General features: G+C 46.3%; 1 protein-coding gene across 1 annotated transcript; it reads right to left on the reverse strand.

The window, feature by feature from the left end:
• Positions 1-5,816: 5,816 nt before the first annotated feature.
• Positions 5,817-25,289, reverse strand: LOC123371577 (5-hydroxytryptamine receptor 7-like). Its single transcript, XM_045019331.1, has 3 exons — positions 25,179-25,289; positions 23,708-24,279; positions 5,817-8,202 (listed from the first exon to the last, which is right to left on the reverse strand). The coding sequence occupies exons 2-3, from the start codon at positions 24,214-24,216 to the stop codon at positions 7,431-7,433; spliced, it is 1,281 nt and encodes a 426-aa protein (XP_044875266.1). The 5' UTR covers positions 24,217-24,279; positions 25,179-25,289; the 3' UTR covers positions 5,817-7,430.

A 25,289-nucleotide genomic window follows, 5' to 3' on the forward strand; every position in this document is an offset into this window, starting at 1 on the left:
TTTCCAATTTTTCCCCATCCTTCTTGTAGTGTGGGGCCCAAAACTAGACACAGTACTGCAGATGAGGCCTCACCAATGTTGAATAGAGGGGAATGATCACATCCCTCAGTCTGCTGGCAATGCCCCTACTTATACAGCCTAAAATGCCATTAGCCTTCTTGGCAACAAGGGCACACTGTTGACTCATATTCAGCTTCTCGTCCACTGTAACCCCTAGGTCCTTTTCTGCAGAACTGCTGCCTAGCCATTCGGTCCCTAGTCTGTTGCAGTGTATGGGATTCTTCTGTCCTAAGTGCAGGACTCTGCACCTGTCCTTGTTGAACCTCATCATATTTCTTTTGGCCCAATCCTCTAATTTGTCTAGGTCCCTCTGTATCCTATCCCTACCCTCCAGCGTATCAACCACTCCTCCCAGTTTAGTGTCATCTGCAAAACTTGCTGAGGGTGCAGTCCACGCCATCCTCCAGATCATTAATGAAGATATTGAACAAAACCGGCCCCAGGACCGACCCTTGGGGCACTCCGCTTGATACCGGCTGCCAACTAGACATGGCGCCATTGATCGCTACCCGTTGAGACAACATGACTTCCTTTGGAGGAATGGGAGTTCCTCATGTCCTATGGTAGACGAATCTGGTCTTGAGGAGTCTAGGCTCCCAGTCCTCTGCTTTAAATACTGCTTTCTGACTCCACCCTCTGGGAAGGGTCAGCACAGAAATGCTCATCTGCGTCATTCTCCACAGCAGCAACATGTGCCATTTTCCCCTTGTTCCAGTAACCGATCTGCCAACTTCCCAGCCTAGAAACTGTGTGCTTGATTTGATTGCTGTGGGACATTTCAAGCCAGGCAAGAAATAGCATTGCAGTAGTTATTCAGGCCAAATGCATGGATGCCCCAGCTTGTGTTGCAGGGCTCAGGTTTGTGGCAAGGAAAGGAATGTGAACCCTTTGCAGGTTAATTTTTATTTTGTTTCATCCAGCTTTTAAGACTAGATCTCAAAGTGCTTTACATAGAAGGTAAGGACTCAAATTTTCATGGGCTCAACTAATCGCTAGGTGCTAGCTTGTGTGTGGACAAGCTGTTCATTTCTTTGAGTACATATCTTTCATTTTCTTTAAACTTAACCTAATCGCAGGAGGCTGGATGGTTTTGTGGCTAAAGGACAGCCCTAGGAGGGATAGCTCAGTGGTTTGAGCGTTGGCCTGCTAAATCGAGGGTTTGGGAGTTCAATCCTTGAAGGGGCCATTTAGGGATCTGGGGCAAAAAAATCTGCCTGGGGATTGGCCCTGCTTTGAGCAGGGGGCTGGACTAGGTGACCTCCTCAGGTCCCTTCCAAACCCTGATATTCTATGATTCTACCCTGTTGGAGATGTGAGGTCTGGTCCCAGCTGTGTTCTAGGCTGCTGTTGGACTGTAGGCAAAACACCAACAAAATCTGCGAATAATGCGAAGCAGCATTTAATAATGCGAAGCAGCATTTAAAAATGTGACACATTTCAAAGGTAAATAAAGACCCTGGGATGTGGTACATAATAAAACTGTGTCAACAGAGCCATGTACGCACACAGTGATGTCAGACCAACTGTGCCTTTTAATGTGTGTTGAATGTCTTAGCTTGCCCCTTTTGCATCTTGGAGTGACTGTCAAAAGCAGTAGCCCTTAAGTTCAGTTTCAAGTAACACTGTTGAAAGAAAAATGGCCCAAATGACTGCATAACCTTGTGTTAGCCAAAACCAGCTGGGCTTCTCTGTACCGTGCTGGAAGTGAAGGACAGCATCTGATAAAATACTGTGAAAGATCAGCACTATGTTAGCTAAGCAGCGAGGCCGTTTTTGATAAGAAGGTCCAAAGATGAGCAGCTGGCTTGTGGCCTAAGAGAAATTTGGAGTGAAAAAACCCCTTATTGCAAATCACGTGGCAGTGAAGATGCTAATGATTCACTGAAGTGCAGCTGCTCTGGAAAAGGCAAACGTTTACCAAAAAACCCACAGAGTGATTGTCCTGCTTAGAGTGAGTTGGTATTCAAAGGGAATGACCAGGACAGCTGCCAGAGGGATGGTGATAATGGTGAGGAAACAAAGGGTTTACAAAAAGATTTGCAAGAGAAGAAATGCACATTAGTTGGGAATTGGTCCTGCTTTGAGCAGGGGGTTGGACTAGATGACCTCCTGAGGTCCTTTCCAACCCTGATATTCTATAACTGTATGATTCTATGCCTCCTGCTCCTTCCCCTTCCACCTTGTGACTTGAGGAGGACTGGCTGGCGGCTTGGTGCTGACTGAGGGGAGTTCAACAAGGGGTCCTCATGGGGGCTTCAGGGGCTTAGCAGAACCAGGGCAAGACTGCTTTAAAGGCAGAAGTAACTGGGACAGGCCCTGAACACAACCCATGGGTAAAATACAACCCATTTTGCACATGGTCATGCTAGTCCCACTTGTCTAGGGCACTTTGGTCAGGAAGCATGAGTGCTATATTAACATCTGCAAGAAAACATGGCAGCTAATGTTTGGAGACATTTTGAGGGGGCGGGGGGACTGCAGATCTGGACACTGAAATATTTTACTGAATTCTTTCTTGGGAAAAAAATCCCCCCAAAATTCAGCCTTTTCGAGGCAAAATGACTGTTTTGAAATTTCCTTCCATGTGGTTCAAAAATGTAAAAAATGCTGAAAAAGCAAAATGAAGCATTTTTGCTTTGTGTTGAAACATTTTTTTCCCAACTTTTTTGCTTTGCTGAAAATTGCAAAACAGGTTGGTTTTGATTCAACCCAAATGATTTCCCGCCACCCCTTGATATTTTGGAATTGCCAGTGACCCAAAAAGACTCCAGTATTTGCCCCGCTCTAGTGGAAATGGGTGTTTAGCACATTGGGGTCCTGGTCTCTGACTGGGGTGCCTACCTGCTACAGTAATACAAAGCTGGTTGACACCAGGGATCAAACTGGGAATTCCTCCAGCTAGAGACACAAGACTCTACAGCGCCATTGAAAGATCCTAGCTCTGTAGCAGAGTCTGTAACAGACTCATCTCCTCGGTGCAGTGGGCACATATAGAACATGCTAACAAGGGAGTTACAGCTGCAGGTAACAGAGATCAAATAAAAAACCTGGGCCAGCTCTGCAGAATCACTTGCTGTAATCCAAAGAACGCCTGGATAGGAGATCAGAAGACATTGGACCCCTCCGGTGTGGCCTCCTGCTGGTTTCTTTCAGATTAGCATCAAGGCCTCATCTCAAATAGGTTCTTGTTAACTGATCTCTTCATTTTCCTGCCTATAAGCAATGCCTACTGGAGACGCCTGCATAAAGACTATAATTACCAGCTCTGTTTGTGTTTGCAGCACTGACTCCAGCTGTGAGCAGAGGAGCGCTAAGTAAATCTGAAAGCCAACAGCTAAGCAGCCTGTGGCGAAGAGTTACTAGGATCTTGCCCTTGGGTGAGGACTCTGCTATTTTACTAATTAATCACTTCCTGAATATAGGCACCTAACCAAGGCAGCAGAATGTGTGTGTGAGAGACAGACATGTACAGACCGTTCCATGCATTTGTGATTGTATCTGACTGTCACGTACCCCAGAGCCACTAGGGGTGCACCCCATCTTCTCCCACCCGCCACCCTAGTGCCACTCCTCCAACATAGGGAGACCAGACAGCAAGTGTGAAAAGTCGGCATGGGGGTGGAAGGGGGTAATAGGAGCCTATATAAGACAAAGCCCCAAATATCAGGACTGTTCCTATAAAATCGGGACATCTGGTCACCCTAACCGACTTCTAGAGCAGAAGGGAATTCCCATTCAGCTCATCACCACAGGAGATGAGAGTCACACCTGACCCACCACCCCATAACCAGAGGGCACTGCTGCCAGGTTGTGCTGACCCCTAGAGGATCTCCCACGAGGTGCTGGAGAAGGGGAAATGGCTTGAGACAGGGTTACATGGGACAAGGATTTATGGACTGGGGAGTGTCTGGAACGGATGGATTTTGAGGGGTGAATGAATCAGGGAGTGGCTCATGACCAAGGCAATATTTGTAATGACGAGAGTTAAGCTGCTGGTGTGCTGAGACCGCTGACTATCATGCTGACCAGTGATTTCCTTGTTCTCAGGAGCTCGATGGGGCAGGGACCATCTGTTCTGAGTTTTTACCACACCTAGCCCAATACGGGCCTGATCCATGACTAGGACTGCTTAGTGCTATCATAATAAAAATAACTAATAATACCGGATCTGTGTTAAAATTGTTGCATCACTTCACTGGCTGGTGGAGTCATCTCTGGGGTAAGACATAAAACCAGGAACCTGAATATTTATGGTCACTGAAAATTCCATGACTTTTTATTTTCTCCCAGACTTGGTGTGTTGGCATCATGAATATTGCGACCAATTCCCGCCTGGGCAGTCACAGCCCACTCTGCCTCTCTAAAATCCCTCGTGTCCTACAATCAAAGGCGTGAAACCGGAAGTGCTGGGAAGAGCTATGAAGGGAGTACCTCCCACTCCTGTCAGTGTGGAGACCATGTAGAATCCCCAGCCTAATGAACTCTTGCCCTGTCTCTCTCTGGAAGAACCATGTGGCAAAAGCAAGATGTTTTCAGAGACAATTTGTAAGGTGAGGAAAATACAACGTGTGCAAAAGATTCAGGCGGAAAGAAGCAGAACAGAAAACAACAGTCAGTTACATCACATTTATTTTTCTATTTGGAGTTTGCTGCCAAATTATAGCATTGGGTGTGTGTGGATTGAACTGTCCTTGTCCGGATGAGATTGTAAAACCTCGGAGTGAGGCTGTGTTTTTACCCAGCCATATAGTCTAAGCCAAGCACACAGTTGGGCTGAGGGCCTGGCCACACCCACATATTATACTATCCACCCTACTGTACCATGAAACGCCACTGGACTCAACACACAACCCAACCAGCACATCTGCTTAACCGTCAAGATCAGGGCGTTTTCAAACTGGGCGTCAGGACCTCTCAGGCGGTCATGAGGTTATTACATGGGGGTCGCGAGCTGTCAGCCTCCACCCCAAACCCTGCTTTGCCTCCAGCATTTATAATCATGTTAAATATACACCTCTACCCTGATATAACACAAATTCGGATATAACACGGTAAAGCAGTGCTCCGGGGAGGGGAGTGGTGGTTATATTGAGGTAGAGATGTATAAAAAAGGGTTTTTAATTGGGGGTGGCACTCAGAGGTTTGCTATGTGAAAGGGGTCACCAGTACAAAGTTTGAGAACCACTGGTCAAGATGATGTACCCTGTGGCTCTAGAATGAAAGAGGATCCCTTGTCTTTTTAAAACTCCAGAACAGCTACAGAAGAGCTGGATCTTGGCCTGCCTTTGGTGCCCATCACAGGGGCACTTGCACATCTTAGATCAGTAAGTCATCCATGTAGCTATTTCAGGTACGTATCTTGAGAGTGAACTGCTGGAGGGAAGGGGTAAGACATGTAAGGATGCATGGGGGGCAGGGGTCCAAAAAGATAAGCGGGCCAAATTGTGGAGAGTGGTTGATGAGCAGGGAGCACAGTGCATTTGATGTTAAAAGAAACGCATACGTGTAACTAATTAGCCACCTGCCCATCAATATCCACATGGCTTCATTTATATATTGTGTCTCCTCTGCCCTTCATACACCTTTGTCATTGTGGACTGTTTGCTCTTGGGGCAGGGACTGGGCCTGCTTCCTAGCCCACTTTGGGAGCCCTCAGCATCTAAATAATTATCAGCCAATGCTGGAGGCTGGACACGGAATGTGTGGGGCTGGTAATTTGAGCTGGTATTGGGGTGGGGGCGGACTTCTCTCTCTCTCTCTCTCTCTCACACACACACACACACACACACACTCTGCCCTCCCGGGTCAGTGAAAAACTCCCACTGATTTCAATCAGGCCAGGATATCATTCATTGTATTTTGTGGGTACTTTTTGAAAGATCCTTCTAAGCCCAGTTGTGAATGCCCGTCGTGTTCTACAGATCATGTGCTACAATGATCCATCAGGTTCATTGACTATACTTCCATTGACTTAACGGCTAGGATGGCAAAGAGCCTAAAGGAAATTCATCTTGATTTACGGGGATTTTTGAGATTATTTTCTCTCTCTCAAAGTAATAGGAGCTCCTTTATTTCATACTCCAGCCTTGCCTTTTCATAGCACTTACAGGAAATCCCTGTGAAAGAAGAGCCCATGATCCCCCATGTGTTAGTACAATCTCTTCTTCAGCCTTGACAGGAATAATTTTAAATTCACAAGGAGACCTGATCCAAAGCCCACGGAAATCAGTGGATGTTCTTTCTATTGGCTTCAGTAGGTTTGGGATCAGGACCAAACAGAACCACGTCAAAGGGTGGGAAAAAAAATGCACCAAAAGTCTTAATACGTTAAAAAAAAAAAAAATCTAGATTGGACTAAAGAAACTTTTTAAAAGAATGACACATTGTTCAGTATGATATTTTTCACATTTGCTGTACATTATAGTGCAGCACTGAATAGCAGTCCGTGAAATAATACATTTTTGTCTCTTGTTGACCAAAGCGTGCTTTTATGTACTGCCTTGATTAATCAATTAGCCACAAAATTAGGAAAACACACCAGTTGGCTGTGAATGGACGATATAATATATCCCAGTAAATACAGCAGTCTTTACTTGCTCCTCACTTCTCTGATATAAATAGGCTGTTAAACAAGGTTTTGCATTGTTATTTTTAAGCATGCCAGTTTCAGGTACTGTAACACAAGGGCTTGCGGAAAGAGGGTCATTGGTATCATTCCCCGCCATGCAAACTGAGAACTGGCTTGAGAGTGTACAATGGAACCAAGTCAGTTGCAACAGTTTATAAGCAGGGATGCAAAGTGTAGGGCTTACAATGCGTTCCACTGACATCTATAACACAGTCCGTAGCTGCTCTCTTGTTTGCTATGGAAATGCAGCTTATGAGATAATCCAAGAATAGCACATAGTGCTTTCCCCCTCCGCAGAGCTCAAAGCCTTTTATGAAGGTCAGTAGTATTCTTGTTTTTACAGATTGGGAAATGGAGGCACGGAGCCATAAATGACTGGCCCAAGGTCACACAGTTAGTCAGTGGCAGAGCTTGGAAGAGAACCCAGGAGATCCTGACTTGCCTTCTCATGGACCACACACTGGCGTGAACTGCTGTCTCCATGAGCTGCCTCTCCCTATCAAAGATGAAAAAGGAAGGGCTATGATCTCTTCTCCTGTAGGTGTGGCCCTCTTGGGCGACAAGCGCTTGTGCAATTTTTGCGATGGTTAGCTCTGGCAGAGGAACAAAAATGCACATATTTGCCATGCCTGACAGGCAACTGAAAAAGGAACCCTGCAGTAGGCTAGATGGATGGGCAGGAGTTCTTTAATTAGGCACGCAGCACTTGCATTAGGCTAAGGAACGTGACCTTCTTGGAGATTTACAAGATGCCCTCATGTCTTTCAGTGACTTTCAAGGCCTCATGCATGCTGGCTGCCGACAACCTCCTGTTGATGTTCCTGTACCTGCACCGCAGAAGGTTCCAAAAAGTAGTCCTTAGATCACGGTTGAAGAAAGCATAGATCAAGGGGTTGATAAGGGAGTTGGTGTAACCCAGCCACAGCAGAGTCCGCTCTAGCCGCAGAGGCATGCAGCTGCATTGGATGCCACAAATGAAAGGCCGGGCTGTGGACATCAGGAAGAAGGGAAACCAGCAAAAGGTAAAGGCCCCCACAATAATGCCGAGGGTCCTGGCTGCTTTCTGCTCCCTTTTGAAGATGGAAATGTTCTTTCGATCTTGCCTGAGCAGTTTGGACAAGGTGGCACACTCCTCCACTGCCTTGCTGCGTTTGGAGCTGTGATGGCCTCGGACGCTGACGTCCAGGCAGTGCACCCCCTCCTGCTCCTGGTGTCTGGGGAAGTTCATAAACCGGTGTTTCTCTGCACTGACCTTGGCGGCTTTGTAGATCCGGCTGTACATGATGAGCATGACTGTCATGGGGATGTAAAAGGCGACCCCAGTGGAGTAGACGGTGTATCCGAAGTCCTGGCTGATGAGACAGACCCTTTCAACGTTGACGTTCTTGGCCCAGCCAAAGAGCGGAGGAAGAGTTATGGAGGCAGAAAGAAGCCAAACTATGAACACCATCTTGGCCATTAGTTTCCCGTTTTGTCTCACGGGGTATGTCAGCGGCCGTGTGATCCCCAAGTACCTGCAAAACAGTTTCAAAGCTGGTCAGGTTTGCTTTTTGGTTCACAGGAAGGTGAAGGTTGTCAAACGTTTACAGAAATGCTATTGTAAGTGTCACCTCAGTCATAACGAGAATTGGTTGGAAAATGTTTTTTTGCTCCCCATGGTATATTTTGCCCCAAAAGGAAAATTCTTTTATGTTTGTTGAGATTTTCCATGCAAAATTCCAGCTTTGTGGGGGAAAAAAAGAATCAAAATATTTCAGCCCAAATCCCAAAATGTCAGTTCAGAAATGCCAGTGCAATGCCTCATGGGTGTTGTAGTCTGGGTGCCTTGTGCACTCACTTCTCCTCTATAGGCCAGGCTCCCTAGTTGGACTACACTTCCCATCATTCACCAGAGTATTCACCATGATGTACATAGGAATCCCATTGACAAGGTGCATCATGGAAACTGTAGTTCAATTTCTGACTCAGCTGGAAATCAAGACTTTGTAAAAAATTTCATTTAATCAAAAACCCAATTTTCCACTGAATATTCTTTCGTGGAAAATTTTCAACCAGCTCTAATCACAACAATTCAGACCATCTAATCACCCCAGCAGGCAAAAACCCAAGTCAAAAATGACTAGAAAGTCATCAGACTCAGGGCCAAATTCTGCTCTTTCATTACAGCAATGTAAATCAGGAATAATGCCAAATGAAGTCAATGCCCTGGTCTACACTACAAGTTTCGGTCAAATTTAGCAGCGTTACATCGATTTAACACTGCACCCGTCCACATGACAAAGCTGTTTTTTTCAACTTAAAGGGCTCTTAAAATTGATTTCTGTACTCCACCCCCAACAAGGGGATTAGCACTGATATCGACCTTGCCGGGTTGAATTTGAGGTAGTGTGGTCGCAATTCAATGGTATTGGCCTCTGGGAGCTATCCCAGAGTGCTCCATTGTGACTGCTCTGGACAGCGCTCTCAATTCAGATGCACTGGCCAGGTAGAAAGGAAAAGGCCCATGAACTTTTGAATCTCATTTCCTGTTTGGCCAGCATGGCAATCTGCAGGTGAGTGTAGATCTCATCAGCAGAGGTGACCATGATAGAGTCCCAGAATCGCAAAAGAGCTCCAGCATGGACCGAACGGGAGGTACGGGATCTGATCACTGTATGGGGAGAGGAATCTGTGCTATCAGAACTCCGTTCCAAAAATGAAATGCCCAAACATTTGAAAAAATCTCCAAGGGCATGAAGGACAGAGACTATAATAGGTACCTGCCACAGTGCCAAGGGAGGGTTGACTGACTACATGGCTTACAAGGAATTAAATCAACGAAGGGGGTGGGTTTGCATCAAGGAGAAACACACACAACTGTCACAAAGAATGGCCCCCTTAAGGATTGAACTCAAACCCCTGGGTTTAATAGGCCAATGCTCAAACTATTGAGCTATCCCTCCCCCAACTATTCCAGGCAGGACTGAATCTCCATTAAACTTTTCAAGGTGCCCCTGACAGACCTCACCAAAACGATTGTCGGCTGTTGATTTCACGGAGGGAGGGAGAGGGGAGCAAATGAATACAAAACAAATCTGGTCTCTTTCTTGTTTTTATCCACTCCATCTCTCTTATACATCTTAGGCTGGCAGCAGACCGTGCAGTACGACTGCTAGCCATCATCGTCTCCTGGCTGCTCGCCAGAGGACGGTGCAGTACGACTGCAGGCAGGGCTGAATCTCCAGGAGACGAAACTTAAAAAGAGAATGACCTGGAGTCACTCCCATTTATGTCCAGGCCCCCCTGACAGACCTCATGAGGTCTGCCAGGAGCACCCATGTCTGCCCAGGCGCCCCTGACCGACCTCACCGAGGTTGGCTAAAAAAGCACCCAGGAGATGACAATGATGGCTACCTGTCATAATGCACTGTCTGCTGCCAAAAGGCAATGAGCTGCTGCTGTGAAGCAATGCAGTACCACGTCTGCCAGCACTCAGGAAACATACGGTGACGGTGAGCTGAGCGGGCACCATGCTTGCCATGGTATGGAGTCTACATGGGTAACCCAGGAAAGAAGGTGAGAAATGATCGTTTGCCGTTGCTTTCACGGAGGAACAGAGGGAGGGGAGGCCTGATGACATGTACCATCCGCGACAATGTTTTTGACCCATCAGGCATTGGGATCTCAACCCAGAATTCTAATGGGTGGCGGAGACTGCGGGAACTGTGGGATAGCTACCCACAGTGCAGCGCTCCGGAAGTTGACGCTAACCTCGGTAGGTGGACGCACTCCACCGAGTTAATGATCTTAATAGTATTAAGTGGGGACACACACAATCGACTGTATAAAATCGATTTCTAAAAAATCGACTTCTATAAATTCAACCTAATTTCATAGTGTAGACATACCCTACGGCATTGCACCCATGTGTCATGGAGAGCAGAATTCAGCCCTCAGGCTTGCCTAACCCACAGTGGAAGAGATCTCCAGGGCTAAGATCCCTTCAGGCCCCCAAAGTTCAAATCTACAGACGACTGGCAAAAGTGCCCCAGCTGGCCTCAACTCTCAACACAGTGCAGGGGAGGAGGGGGGTGATGTTGCACCCCATAATGCTTTATAGAAATATGCTTATGAGTGTAAATATGACATAACTGGAATATGTTTTATGCTAGATATGCCATGTAACATATCTCTGCAAAGGTTATGATCTATTGGATATATTCATCCTATTTGTATGCATGCATCATTTTTGTATTTAAAGTTATGAATATTGGCTATATACTTGTTTGATTTTAAGTGGCCTCAGTGAAGCAGATGGTCAGCTCCTTGAGAAAAGACTATTCTCAGTAAGTGCCCAATCGAGAAACACTTAAGCTAACAATGGACTTTGAGAGATGCCAATCCACATCTGAGCTTTCCTGGGAATGTGGCGTTGGCCTGTAAGGAACTGAGTCATGCATGGAAATGTGACTTGCCCATGTCACTCCAAAACTCCATCTTGGAGCTGGATTTTGCATAGGAGAGGAAAAAGGGTTTCCACCCACAAGAAAAAGTCTATTTAAGCCCCTGGGAACCCCTCCATTTTGTCTTCAGCTGGCTCAAGAGATAGCCTCTTCACCTCCAAAGGATGCCTGAAAGAAACTGGATCTGAGTGATTGCTGGACCCAGACTAGGAGGAGGCTAGTCTGTCTAAGAAGCTTATTGGAACATCTCTGAGGGTGAGATTTACGTGCATTTAGTTTTTTATTGTATTAGGCTTAGACTTGTGTGTTTTGTTTTATTTTGCTTGGTAATTCACTTTATTCCGTCTGTTATTACTTGGGACTACATAAATCCTACCTTTTGTATTTAACAAAATCACTTTTTACTTATTAATTAACCCAGAGTACGTATTAATACCTTGGAGGAGGGGGGGGAACAGCTGTGCATCTCTCTCTATCAGTGTTATAGAGGGTGAACAATTTATGAGTTTACCCTGTATACGCTTTATACGGGGTAAAACGGATTTCTTTGGGGTTTGGATCCCATTGGGAGCTGGGTATCTCAGTGCTGGAGACAGGAGCATTTCTTAAGCCGTTTTCAGTTAAACCTGCAGCTTGTGCGGGACGTGGTTCAGACTTGGATCTGTGTTTGCAGCAGGTTCAAGGTACTGAAGTCCCAAGCTGGCAGGGAAAACGGGCTCAGAGGAAATCTAGGCTCATCAGTTGGCAGTTCCCAAGGGGGTTTCTGTGATCCAACCCGTCACAGAGGGGCAGGCCCACATCTGGCAAATGAATGTAAGAGAGTCTGGTGAGTACCGGTGAGATTTATATGCCAAGGGATTGAAAGAAAGAAGTGGGGCAGAAAATGCTATTAATAGGATGGTGGAAGAAAGTGCAGGATTAAATAGCCTTTGGGCTGGTCTACACTATGGTGGTGGTGGGGGGTGTGGATCGACCTAAGTTATGCAACTTCAACTATGTGAATAACGTAGCTGAAGTCGACATACTTAGATCTACTTACCACGTTGTCTTCACTGTGGTGTGTCGACGGGAGACGCTCTCCCGTCAATTCCCCTTGTGCTTCTCATGGGGGTGGAGTACCGCAGTCGACGCTAGAGCGATCGGTGGTTGATTTATCACGTCTATACTAGATACGATAAGTCGACCCCTGCTGGATCGATCGCTGCCCGTTGATCCGGCCAGTAGCGTAGACAAGCCCTTTAATTTACACCACCCTTTAGGTTGACGCTAGAGCGATCAGTGGTTGATTTATCACGTCTATACTAGATACGATAAGTCAACCCCTGCTGGATCGATCGCTGCCCGTCGATCTGGCCGGTAGTGTAAACAAGCCCCTTATTTTACACCACCTTTTAGCCCCTGCCCCCACATACCTATGTGAAACATCTACCACCTAACCACTCACCTCTCAACTTAGCCTGCATTCTCTAAGGAACCAAAACTTGTAGGGATTCTATGGATCTGTGTCAACATCTTAAATTGTGCCCAGAAACACAATTGAAGCAGTCCCTACAGAGGACTGGTGCTATATGCATCAAGCAAGCCAATGCTTGCTGACTAATCAGGTAACTCTGTTCTATGCGATAAGGAGCTTCCATCTGGTATCCCCACATGAGTCATATGCTAGACGTTCCAACTGGGAGCTTCCAACGGCCTGGGTAATTGATGAATTCATATGTTTAAAGGGCTGAAGGGACCATAATTACGATCTAGGCTGACCCTCTTGCATAACACAGGCCACTGGCCTCACCCAATAATTTCTGCATCAAGCCCATAACTTCTGTTGGAGCTATAGCAGATTTTTTAGAAAGACATCCAGTTTCGACTTCAAGACGTCACGTGATGGAGAACCCACCACATCCCAGGTACGTTGTTCCAACAGATAATTACCCATCACTGTTAAAAATGTGAATCTTATTTCTAGTCTGTATTTGTCTAACTTCAGCTTCCAGCCACTGGCTCTTATTATGCCTTTTTCTGTTAGATTAAAGAGCTATCTGCTGTCAGACGTCTCTTCGCCAAGTACATATTCATAGCTCGAGATGAGGTCACCTCTTAACCTTCTCTTTGATACACTAAATAGATGGCGCTCCTTTTGTCAATCTTGGCAAACTCTCCGCCCAAGGGGAAAAGGCATCACTAGGGCAGGAGAAAAAAAATTCACTGAAAAGATCTTTTGATGAACAATGTTTTTTCCCCACCAGAAGGAAAATGTCTGTAAAGAATTTTCACATTAGGTGAAATTTTAGGGGAGTTTGACTGCAACATTTTAAATAAATTTGTTGTTCATAAAGTTTGTGGGGTTTCACATTTCTTCCTTTTCCAGTGCAGCACAGAAATAAAAAGGGGAGGGGGGAGTGATAGAACATGGGGGGAAAACAACCCCTCCTCTCCCACACCCGAGAAAACCTTTTAAATAAACCCAAAAGTCCACAAAGAAAATGTTTCAACCCAAAATGAAAGTGTTAATTTCTTTGGAATTTTTTCTTGATAATGGAATTATTTTTTCAGCCAGCAATCGTCACAACCACCTAGCAAATTGCAGATGCCACCACTGCTACCTGAGAATCTGGGAGCTCTAGCAAGAGACTCACTGAGAACCGGTGAGCACAACCCAATGTCAACAGAAGCAGCATTGTAACCACTGGCATCACCTCCACCTGGTCTGTGCTGAGATTCAGCCCATTTGCTCTCCTTCATTCCCCTCTCCCAGGCCAGGTCTGCTCTAAAAAGTTAAGTTGACCCAGCTACATCACTCAGGGGTGTGAAAAATCCACACCCCGGAGCGATGCAGTTAACCCTCAGTGTAGACAGTTACTGCCTCTCACAGAGGTGGACTAACTACAGCGATGGGAGAACACCTCATGATAGTGAGTGGCTATATGGATTCGCTACAGCAGTGCAGCTGCAGTACTGCCATGGTTCAAGTGTAGACACAGCCCTGGCGAGGATCTGGGAAAGCAGCTCTCTTTGTCTCTGACTCAAGAGAGATACAGAGCTGAGTGCTATTAGGCTGCTGATGGCACCACAGACTATAACTCCCTCAGCCTCTGCATGACATAATGCAATGACAAAGAGCCGTCTTGGCTGGAGAGTGGGTGAGCCATATTCAAAGACTTTCCCCTGTGACCCTTCACTGGAGAGAAGGAACAGAGCCAACTTTAGGGAGAGGAAGGGGAAGAAAGATGATGTAGTGTCATCATATGATGACGATAACACTCTTTTCTTTTCACTAGTATCTCAGGAAGATGTTAAATAGAAGCTACTAAAGCTAGACATTTTCAAACCAGCAGGACTGGATAACTTACATCCAAGAGTTCTAAAAGAGCTGGCCGAGGAGCTTGCTGGCTCATTAATATTGATTTTCATTAAGTCTTGGAACAGTGAGAAAGTTGCAGAAGACTTGAAGAAAGATAGCTAATGTTGTGCCAATATTTTAAAAGGGTAAATGGGGTGACTCAGGTAATTAAAGGCCTGTCAGTCTGACATTGATCCCAGGCAAGATAGTGGAGCAGCTGTTATGGGACTTGAGTAATAAAGAATTAAAGGAGAGTAATTTAATTGAGGCCAATAAACATGAGTTTATGGACAATAGCTTCTGTCAAACTAATGATATCTTTTTCTGATGAGATTACAAATTGGGTTGATAAAGGTAATCGTGTTAATGTTATGTATTTAAAGCATTTGACTTGATACCACATGACATTTTGATTAAAAAACTAGAAAAATATAAAAGTAATATGGCACATATTAAATGGATTAAAAACTAGCTAACTGATAGATCGCAAAATGTAATTTTAAATGGGAAACCATCAAGTAGGTATGTTTCTAGTAGGGTCCCACAGGGATCGGTTCTTGCCCCTATACTATTTAACATTTTGATAAGTGACCTGTAAGAAAACTAAATAAATCACTGATAAAGTTTCCAAATGGCACAAAAATTGGGGTTTGGTAAATAATGAAGAGGACAGATCACTAATGCAAAGCGCTCAATAAGTGTTTTAATGTGGCTAAATGTAAACGTATACATCTAGGAACAAAAATATAGGCCACACTCACATAACAAGGGACTCTATCCTGGGAAACAGTGACTTTGAAAAAGATTTGGAAGCTCATAGTGGGTAATCAGCTGAACATGAGCTCCCAGTGCAACGCTGTGGTCAGAAAGGCGAATGAAATCCTTGGGTGCATAAACAGGGGAATCTCGAATAGGAGTAGAGAGATTATTTTGCCTCTGTATTTGGTGACCGCTCCTGGAATACACTATCCAGCTGTAGTGTCCACAATTCAAAAAGGATGTTGATACATTGGAGAGGGTTCAGAGAAGAGCCATAAGAATGATTAAAGGTTTAGAAAACATGTCTTAAGGTCATAGACTCAAGGAGCTCAATCTATTTATCTTAACAAAGGGAAGGTTAAGGAATGACTTGATTATAGTCTATAAGCACCTATGTGGGGAACAAATATTTAATAAAGATCTCTTAAATCTATCTGAGAACGGCATAACATGATCCAATGGCTGGCAGTTGAAGCTAGACATGTTCAGACCAGAAATAAGGTGTAAATTTTTAACAGTGAGAGTTATTAATCACTGGAATAATTTACCACACTTGTGGTGGATTATCCATCCCTGACCATTTTTAAATCAAGATAGGGTGTTTTTCTAATATCTCTGCTCTAGGAATTATTTTGGGTAAGATCTATGGCTTGTGTAATACAGGTCTGACCAGATAATCACAATAGTCCTTTCCAGCCTTTGGGTCTATGAATCCACCTACACCAGTCTCTCAGGATACGTCTATACTACCCGCCAGATCGGCGGGTAGCGTTTGATGTATCGGGGATTGATTTATCGTGTCTCGTCTGGACGTGATAAATCGATCCCTGAATCGACGCCCGTACTCCACCTCGGCAGGAGGAGTAAGCGGAGTTGACGGGGGAGCCGTGGCAGTTGACTCGCCACCGTGAGGACGGCCAGGTAAGTCGAACTAAGATACTTCGATGTAGCTGAAGTTGCGTATCTTAGTTTGAACCCCTCCCCAGTGTGCCGAGGCCTCAGGTATTGTCTAAGCAGCAGGCTTCTCCTGGGATGATTGCCTTCCCGAGTTACGGTTCAGACTGCATTAGTCAGGTCGCTAGCAATCTGCATAACAATGGGGTGCAATAATTAGTATCTTCAGGCAAAACAGAAGCCTTTGTTGCCTGTCCTGTTTTCCCCCAGCATCACTTATTCCTTCTCTCTCACACACTCACTTCAATGCCTATAAATAAAGTAAAACTTGGGGCACCCAATTTCCTGGTGCCCTACGCAGCTGCGTACGTACTTTGCGTATGGGTAAGGATGGCCCTGGCTCCAGGGCTGTGGCTGCCGGGAAGAGACGGCCCTCCTTCCCGGCCTCAGCTCTCTGGCTTCTGTGACAGGGGAAGAGACCCCCCCTCCTCCCAGCCCCAGCTCGGGGGCTGCCATGGTGTCAGGGAGAGGGCACATCCGTCGCATTAGAAAGGTAAAAGTACTGATATGAAAATATGAGTTGTGTGCTTTTATTTGTAGAACAAAAAAGTGAATTATTATTAAGGTTTTTTTCTGTATAGTGCTTTTATCCAAAGCGCTTTACAATAGTGGGTTAATGGTACAAACAACATTTGGAAAGATTATGAAGTGGTCCGCCGAGAGCCTCAGCAATTTTCAAGTGGTCTGCGGGGAAAAAAAGTTGGAGAACCACTGGTCTAGTAGCTAGTATGCTGAACTGGGAGTCAAAAGACTGGGGTTTAGTCCCAGCTCTACCATTAGCCTGCTAGGTGACCTTGAGCAAACCACTTCCCCACTGTGCCTTAGTTTCCCCTTTGTCTATCCCTGGAGCCCCAGGTAACCTTAACTTTAGATAGGTCTATGCTTCCCATGGTGTACAGAGTACAAGCTATGGACATCCAGCTAACAAAGGTCTAAATAGAATATCAAGGTTGGGAGGGACCTCAGGAGGTCATCTAGTCCAACCCCCTGCTCAAAGCAGGACCAATCCCCAGACAGATTTTTGCCCCAGATCCCTGAATGGCCCCCTCAAAGATTGAACTCACAACCCTGGGTTTAACAGGTCAACGCTCAAACCACTGAGCTATCCCTCCCTAGCACTGTAGACAGCAAGGCACCCCTTAGGTGAGCAGAGTATAAACATGCCTGAACACACATTCCCTACCCACCTCTCCACATGCCCAAGCAGCACCCCTATCCTGCTATTTTTAGCCATGTAGCGTCCCAGTGCCAGAGCCTTTCCCCGCCGTGTGTAGCTACACATAGCCTACGCGCCACCACAAGGGTAGACAAGGTCTAGAGGTGTTACTACCCATTCAGCCTATAATCTACACGTCATGCATATATGCGGAGGAAAATCCAGACATAGTCAAGATTGTCGTTGATGCCTTTACATATATGCCCATGAGTCTATATGCATTGCAGGGGGTTTCAACACTTTGAAATGAGGGTCAGAACGAGGCCTAGGCACTGTTTAAAGGAGTGCATAGTGGTGGACAGCACTCATCACACATGCCTTGGCTGCGTCTCTGCACAGGAGCGAATTTCACATTCAGTCCTTAGTGTCCCAAATTCCCAAGTGTTTGGCTTATATTGTTGCTGGCCAATAAAAGGGGTAATTTGTTTCTCTTTTTTACCCCCTCCAAAAAAATCTATTTCTTTCCTTTAATAAAAGTTGATATAATTCTAAAGGCTTATTTAGCAATGTGATGCAAGCAGCACAGGCTACCAAAGGAAAAGCCATTGAGTATTTAAAGTAAAAGCCCTTTTGTATTTATTAATAGTGCATGTTGTGGGGGCGCTGGGTCTCAAACTCCAGAGCTAAAGTTGAAACCAGAGCTTCATTAAGAGTCTTATTTTGTAAAAATTCACCTTGTCTATTTCAGGAACAGACTGGAGTCTGCCTACAAAACATACTTTGGAATTCTTTCAACATATGCATCACTGATTCCCTAGTCTGAGATATACATGGATTAGTGGTGTATATGTGGAAAGTATTTGTAAATGTTTGGGTCAGAGTTAAGGTTAAGTATCCTTTATATTACAGCCACTTAATATTTAACTGAGGATTTAAAGCTATTTAAAAGACCAGGTCATATGCCTGGAGACTGAACATACAGAGAAACAAATTTGTAAAGTTTCTTTTATGCAGGTACTTATATGGCCTCTATTAGCATACCAGATCTGAGCACCTCATAGACATTAATGTTTTTTTCCTCAGAGCACTCCTGATAGGTAGGGAAGTGATGTTAATTCTGTCTTACTGATGGGGAAACTGAGGCACTGAGCAATTAAAGTGACTTGTCCCAGGTCATACAGGATAGTGGATTGAACCCCAGGCTAGCTCTTTCACCACAAGACCACCCTGCCTCCCACGGAGAAGGCTTGATCAGAACAGGGCTGGCTGGGGTGCTAAACAACATGACTCTTTAGTCAAAATATCCTAAAAAAGTCATCGGTACTGTCCTGGAAATCACAGCCACAAAAAACATCCTATCTTAATTGCTCACATTATTAGGCTGCGATTTCTGGGGGGATGCAGACAGATGTTGAAATTAGCAAGGCTGTTCTGAGCCATTACTAGGAAATAGCCAGATTGCCCCTCAGTTTGCTACAGATGTTTTGACTTTAATTCTGGCCCACCTGGAGAGAGGGATCCTCTGAACTCTGAGAGGAGTGAGCGCAGGGGGAGAAGTAAGAGGGAATCCCAGGAAGCAGCTGTTTCAGATGTCGTCTCTCTCAGGGGTTTTCTTTTTCACAGCGAGAATCGCTGGACACCCCGAAAGGAAAGCAGGCTGGGAAATAGGTTTTTTTTTCTCCCCACCATGAAAATTTTGGGGAAAAAAAAAGTTTTTGTAAAAAAAAACAAATCCCCCCCCCCCAAGTTTTTGTCTAAGATCCCAAAAGCCAAAACTCTTTTTTGTTTTTTTGGCAACCAAAACATTTGCAAAAACAACAAGGAGTCTGGTGGCACCTTAAAGACCAAGACAGATTTATTTGGGCATAAGCTTTCATGAGTAAAAACCCTCACTTCTTCAGATGCATGGTTTTGCAGGTTCTTGGGTTTTGTGATGACCTCACCCACTCCCAAAATTTAATGGAAATAGACATTTCCTGAAGAAAAGTCTGTTTGGATGAAAAAAAACATTCCATAAAAAAAGAATTTCAGGACAGAAATTTCCACCAGCTGCACCCAAGAGGCTTTTTTAAAAAAAGGATGCATTAGTAATCAATAATACCACCCTATATTTTCATAGCACGTTCCATCTTGAAGGATCTGAAAGTCCTTTACATGGTTTTGTTAGCTTATATGTATCCGTGAAATGCAGCCACCTCTTCGGAGGAGTGGGACAGCTGACTAACAGTGCAGAGCAACACAGCATTTAGGACTGGAACTGAAGAATTTCTGTATATAGTAGAGAGTTGGATCTGAACCAAATAGCCCATTCATGGACCTTCACAGACGTGCCCCATCACGGAGAGCAGCATAGATCTAGTTAGTGAACAAGAGAGCTCCAGGAGAAGCCAGAACACAGGAGAGAAGTCAGATGGGTCCCAAGGATGTGATCCACCAAAAGCAGCTGCTCTTCATTGCTAATGAAATAATCTGTAAAGAGAAGGCAACCTACAGAGGAAGGAGGCTGCCAGGGGAATTGTTGACCATTTCCCCAGGAGCTAAAGTAGCCTAATGGAGCAGTGCCTGGAAACCAAGCCGCTAGGGTACGAGCCTTCAATGGTATGTGAGTGAGCACCGGGCAGAGTTATTTTAAACTAAAGGCACTCAAAGAGAGAAGTCAGATCCAGCAGTACTCAGTGATACAGTACACCAGCACCTCCCTGATGTTGCTAACTTATTTGTCATCTAACACAAAAAGGAAGTCTCTAGCTGTTACGGTTGAAAAGAAACACTTGGTCCCCATTTGCAAGGCTAAGTGATGCAGAAAGGTCTACCTGAGTCTGCAGAGAGCCTGGTGCAATAGATCGGGGAGGTGTGAACTGCCCTATTCATACGGGATTAATTCCGAAGCCCAATGACATAAGAACGGTGCAAGTCTCTGACCCACCCACTCCTTTCTTACGTGAGGGATGAAATAGTTAACAGTGCCATTGCCGCACTTCCCGGTTAACCCCTCACAGAGACAGATGGGGCAGGCCACAATTCTCTGAGCCAGATACAGTGAGCGACATCTCCCTTTGGTGTCACCGGCGGGTGGCGTTTGGGAAACACCACCATGTATTCCCCACCCCCATCTAGAAGGAGCCGAGGCAAAGGATCCTAGCAGAGCCTATAAGCACATTCAAGCCGCACCACCGAGGGGGAGCCCAGGGAGACGCACAATCAGCTTGGGAACATCTGCACTCTCTGCGGCAAGCAGCGTTGCGATTTGGAGACTCACGTCGGCCGAGCCTGGAAAAGTAACCCACATCTTCCCTCTCCCACCCGATTCCTGCACGCAGGGGAGGGGCAGGAGCTCAGGATGAAACTGACGGAGCTATCAAACAGTTACGGGGGTAGTCAGAGGAGAGAAGGAGCATTTGACACACACACCCACAGGTGGCTGTTACTGTGTTCATAGATGTATTAAAATTGTGTTTCATGGATATAATGAAATAGACCTTATTACAAACCCCACTGACACATGGGCAGTGAGACCCACACCTGTTATACACGTCTACGGGAGGCTTATTCACAGGAATACAATTCTCTGGTGAGCAGCTCATTCCAGTTATAATTTAACCCCCTGGTGCGTTTTTCCCCCCCTTGAATTGCTTCCTGGTTCGTTAGCCCCCTGCCACTTCACTCCGTATTTCCCAAATCCAGTGATTTACAAATTAGCAGCGACGGGGTGGGGAGTATAATCGCGAACAGGCAGCAACTTAATGGTACAGTAGGTCTGATTAAGCATTCGGAAGAGAGGCAAGAGAGATTAGCTCAACTGCAGCATGTGATTGTCACAGCTCTTTACTCAGCCACCGAGCTGAACTGCCTGAAAGCACCGAGGTCAAATCATGTAGAACATCACCCAGTATCTCGGCCTCCTGCTATTTCTTCTCTTCTACTCTCTTGTTCTAAAACACAGCTCCCTACCTCGCATGAGGGAAAGAGCAATCGAGGCTAGATGAGTGATTCATTTCAGTCCCTACCAGGAGACTCAGCTGTTGACTTTCGCAGAGGATGAAAGAGAGGATGTATTTGGAGGGGGGAGGGGGGGCGAGGCGCAGGAGTGGAGGGAAATGGGTGGGTGGGTTGTTTTTACCAACTGATTTTGGCATCAAGAGTTTCTCAATGGATGGATCACAGGGCCTGCTGCTGCCCGGCGTTACGACAGCTTTGCGTCATCCATGGCATAGGTAAAGCTTGTTCCCAGTTGCGTAGGTGATGCAGAGCTGCTGCAGCAACTCATTTACTGACTTCCCACTCCCCCCCCCATCCAGAGAGTAGTGCGGAGAAAGGGACAATAACTAGGGGATTGCTGGTGCATAAGAGAACCTCATAGCCAGAATGGCCCCTCGGGGCCACTGACAAGCAGTGTAATTTAGAGTAGTCCCGAGGTTGCTCTATTTGACACTGCGGATAGGACGAGCACCTTTCTCCCTCTACACCCGAGCCGTGCTGAGCGCTCAGATGCAGCTCACAATCTGCTCTATCATCGCCATTGCCCAAATCCTGAGCAACTGCTTCCTCATTGACTTCAATAGAAGCAGCAAAGAATCCTGTGGCACCTTATAGACTAAGGCCATGGCTACACTTACAAATTTGCAGCGCTGCAGCAGGGTGTGAAAACACACCCTCTCCAGCGCTGCAAATTGCGGCGCTGCAAAGCGCCAGTGTGGTCAAAGCCCCTGCGCTGGGAGCGCTGTACGTTATTCCCCACAGGGAGGTGGAGTACGGACAGCGCTGGGAGAGCTCTCTCCCAGCGCTGGCGCTTTGACTACACTTAGCGCTTCAAAGCGCTGCCGCGGCAGCGCTTTGAAGTGCATGTGTAGCCATAGCCTAACAGACGTTTTGCAGCATGAGCTTTCGTGGGTGAATACCCACTTCTTCGGATGCAAGTCTAATTGACTTCAATGGCTGTTGCAGGCACTCAGCCCCTCTCAGGATTTGGCCCTGTTGCATTTTCTGGGTTTAAACGCTTTCTGGCCAGATTAATCCACATTTCCCTGAAATCCTGCGTCTGCTCATATATCAGTGATGAGAGAGGGCAGGCCAAATTCCACACATTCATTGCTTGCTCTGGATTCGTGCCTGCCTACGCCACCAGGGAGTTTGGCCCAGATGGTCATAATTAATGGATGCAATCAATTGCTGTTAATTTTAGTAAGAGGTCTGTTCTTTTTCACTTTCACATCTCGATCTCTACTGCTCCTTGCAACGGTGGCTTTAAAAAACACATTTTTCAAATTCCATTTTGTCCACTTTATTTAATGAAAGAGAGTGTGGGTGTGTTTTAAAGGCAATTCTGTTTCATTTGATCTACCATACTTGTCGATAATCCCTGAAAAGCAAAAATTCATATATTCCACTATTGCATCTTATTTTTTCACACCCCTGAGATGGATTTTTTTTTCCTTCTTCAATGTGGGCTTCTGTATTTTAATGCGTTTCCTTTAATTAATTGGCTTTTTCACACACAAAAACCCAACACTTACACACTGAAGCTGGGACTAATGAAGATTTCAATTTATAAAAGTGCTTTTCTAGTCATTTTGTTTTTAATATAAGGGCAGTTTGCTGTGCTAGAAATGCTGAGCAAAACTGGTTAGACAGGTGCAATGGTAAATTAGCATGAGTGGCCAGCTAATATTCAAAAAGGCCTTTAGAAGATACATTGTTGCTTATTTGTGGAGGAAAAAATTCAACTCAAATGCAGCATCTAGATTTTCAATTAACTTTCTGCTTTTTCATACTATTCCACACCTGGTTGGACTAGAGCACAGAGGTTAAGTGACTCTTGTCCATTGGATAGAGGAGGCGGCAGGGGGGCCGGAACCGGGTGGGGCTGGGGTCAGGGCCCCATCACTTTTAAAAGTGGGAGGGTTATACTCTCCCACTTTTTACCTGCCATAAGGGCAAGCAACAGGCATAGGGGCAGAGAGGAGCAATTGGGGGTGGCTCTTGGGGCGTGGGGGCAGAGAGGAGCAATTGGGGGTGGGTCTTGGGGGGGGAAAGAGGTGGCGTGGGGGCAGGGCCCAGGGAAGGGGCAGCACGAGGGTGGAGGCTCAGGGAGAAGGGGCAGCACAGGAGGTGGGGCCATGGTTGGGGTGCCAGTGGCTCCCCCACTTTTAGGGAGCTTCCTGGGAGGACGCTGGCAGCAGGAGACCGTGGTCCTTTCCCCACTGACTCCTCTTGAGCAAGTGACTTATCCTCTCTGTGCCTCAGTTTCCCCAGCTGTAGGATGGAGATGGCAGCACTTACCCACCTTGACACAGATTCTCAGCGCTTGCAGAGCGCCCTTCAGCTACCCACTGCTGGCATGACTACATATAGGGGTGCCAGGGCATCCTTACCTGTCCACGCTGATGACACACAAGGTCATGATGGAGGCGGTGCAGCACATAACATCCATGGCGATGAATACATTGCAAAACACCTTCCCAAACAGCCACTCCCCTCCCACCAGATCCGTAATGATCACGAAGGGCATGACCGCGAAGGCGACGGAGAGGTCGGCCGCTGCCAAGGAGATCACCAGGTAGTTGGAGGGCTGCCGGAGCTTCTTGACAATGCACACCGAGATGATGACCAAGGCGTTGCCAGCAATGGTCAGTAAGGTGATGATGGAGAGCACTGTCCCAATCACGATTTTCTCAGTGTCCCCATAGAGCAGGATCTCCTCTCCACAGTCTGTAGAGTTGGTTAGGTTGGAGGACAGCAGGTCTGGCTCAACTGGAGCAGAGGGTCCCTCAGTCATGGATGGATCTGGGAGTGACTTTGGAGTGGGATACTCGTGCTCCGTATTCTCCACAAAGAGAGGACGCTGCTCCTGCATCTGATTGGGGATGACCCTCAGCATCATTCTTTCGGCTCATGGCAAGGAGGAGCAACCCAAATTTTCTCCCACAGCTCTCACGGGCAACACCTACAAAGCACAGCATTTTATTCCACATGATTTTTTAAAAAAAAATCTCTCCTTTGCCTTTAAATCTGTAACATTCGCTAGTATTGATTAATGACTTGCAACGGGACTTGGGAGCCCAAATCATCCCCTGCTTTGGAAAAGGTTAACCTCCAGCTAGTCTGCAAGGGGGGAGTTAACAAGGCTAAATTGTGAAACTGTTAAAGGAAACCCCCATCTTTTCACGTACTCTGTATATCTATCTTCCTTCTGTATTTTCTATCGGATAAAGTGGGCTGTAGCCCACGAAAGCTTATACCCAAATACATTTGTTAGTCTCTAAGGTGCCACACGGACTCCTTGTTGTTAATGCTAAATTAACAACGAATAGAAACCTTACCATTTACTGTGCAAAGGCTGCATAACTGTCAACCTCTTACTCCATAGGTCACTTTAGGGCATTCGAATGTGTTTCTAAAAGACACTGCAACCAATACACTGTGTGTGTGTGTGTGTGTGTGAATATCTCCTGTAACCATATATACAAATCTATGAAAAGTACTATGCACTAACACACATGCACACGTAGATTAAATCCCATGTGCGACACAGAGGGAGATTGATTAAATCGCATGTCTCACACACACACACACAGTCCTATGCGCTCTGTGCAAACACACAGCGCTTTGCATCAGCTGCCGCGCACCGCTGCTCACTTACTGACTTTCCCTCTGCTTTCCACAGGGTAACCACCCCCCCGGCCGGTCAACCCCCCCTCCCCGGCTAACCCTGGGGGCTTGGCTTGAGCCGAGCAGCCCCTGCGATCGGGCCCGGGTCCAGGAGGGAGACCTCCTCCTCCTCCTTCCCCCCTTACAGTGCCAGCCCCAGGTGAGGCTTGCAACCCCCCCGCCCCAGCGCTTTACCTCCGCTGCGCCCCCCGGCCAGGGACATCTTCCAGCCGCGGCGCCGGACGCTCGCTGGAGCCGCCTGCCAGGTCCCCCCGGCTCCTTGCGGAGCAGCCCGGCTGGTCCCAG

The sequence above is a fragment of the Mauremys mutica genome, chromosome 5 (assembly GCF_020497125.1).
Source record: "Mauremys mutica isolate MM-2020 ecotype Southern chromosome 5, ASM2049712v1, whole genome shotgun sequence".
NCBI classification, from domain to species: Eukaryota; Metazoa; Chordata; order Testudines; family Geoemydidae; genus Mauremys; species Mauremys mutica.

Coding starts and splice junctions, on each gene's coding strand:
- LOC123371577 (XM_045019331.1), bottom strand. CDS start 24,216: ATGATGCTGAGGGTCATCCCCAATCAGATGCAGGAGCAGCGTCCTCTC. Junction 8,203..23,707: donor TGTGTCATCAGCGTGGACAG/GTAAGGATGCCC, acceptor ACTGTTTTGCAG/GTACTTGGGGATCACACGGC.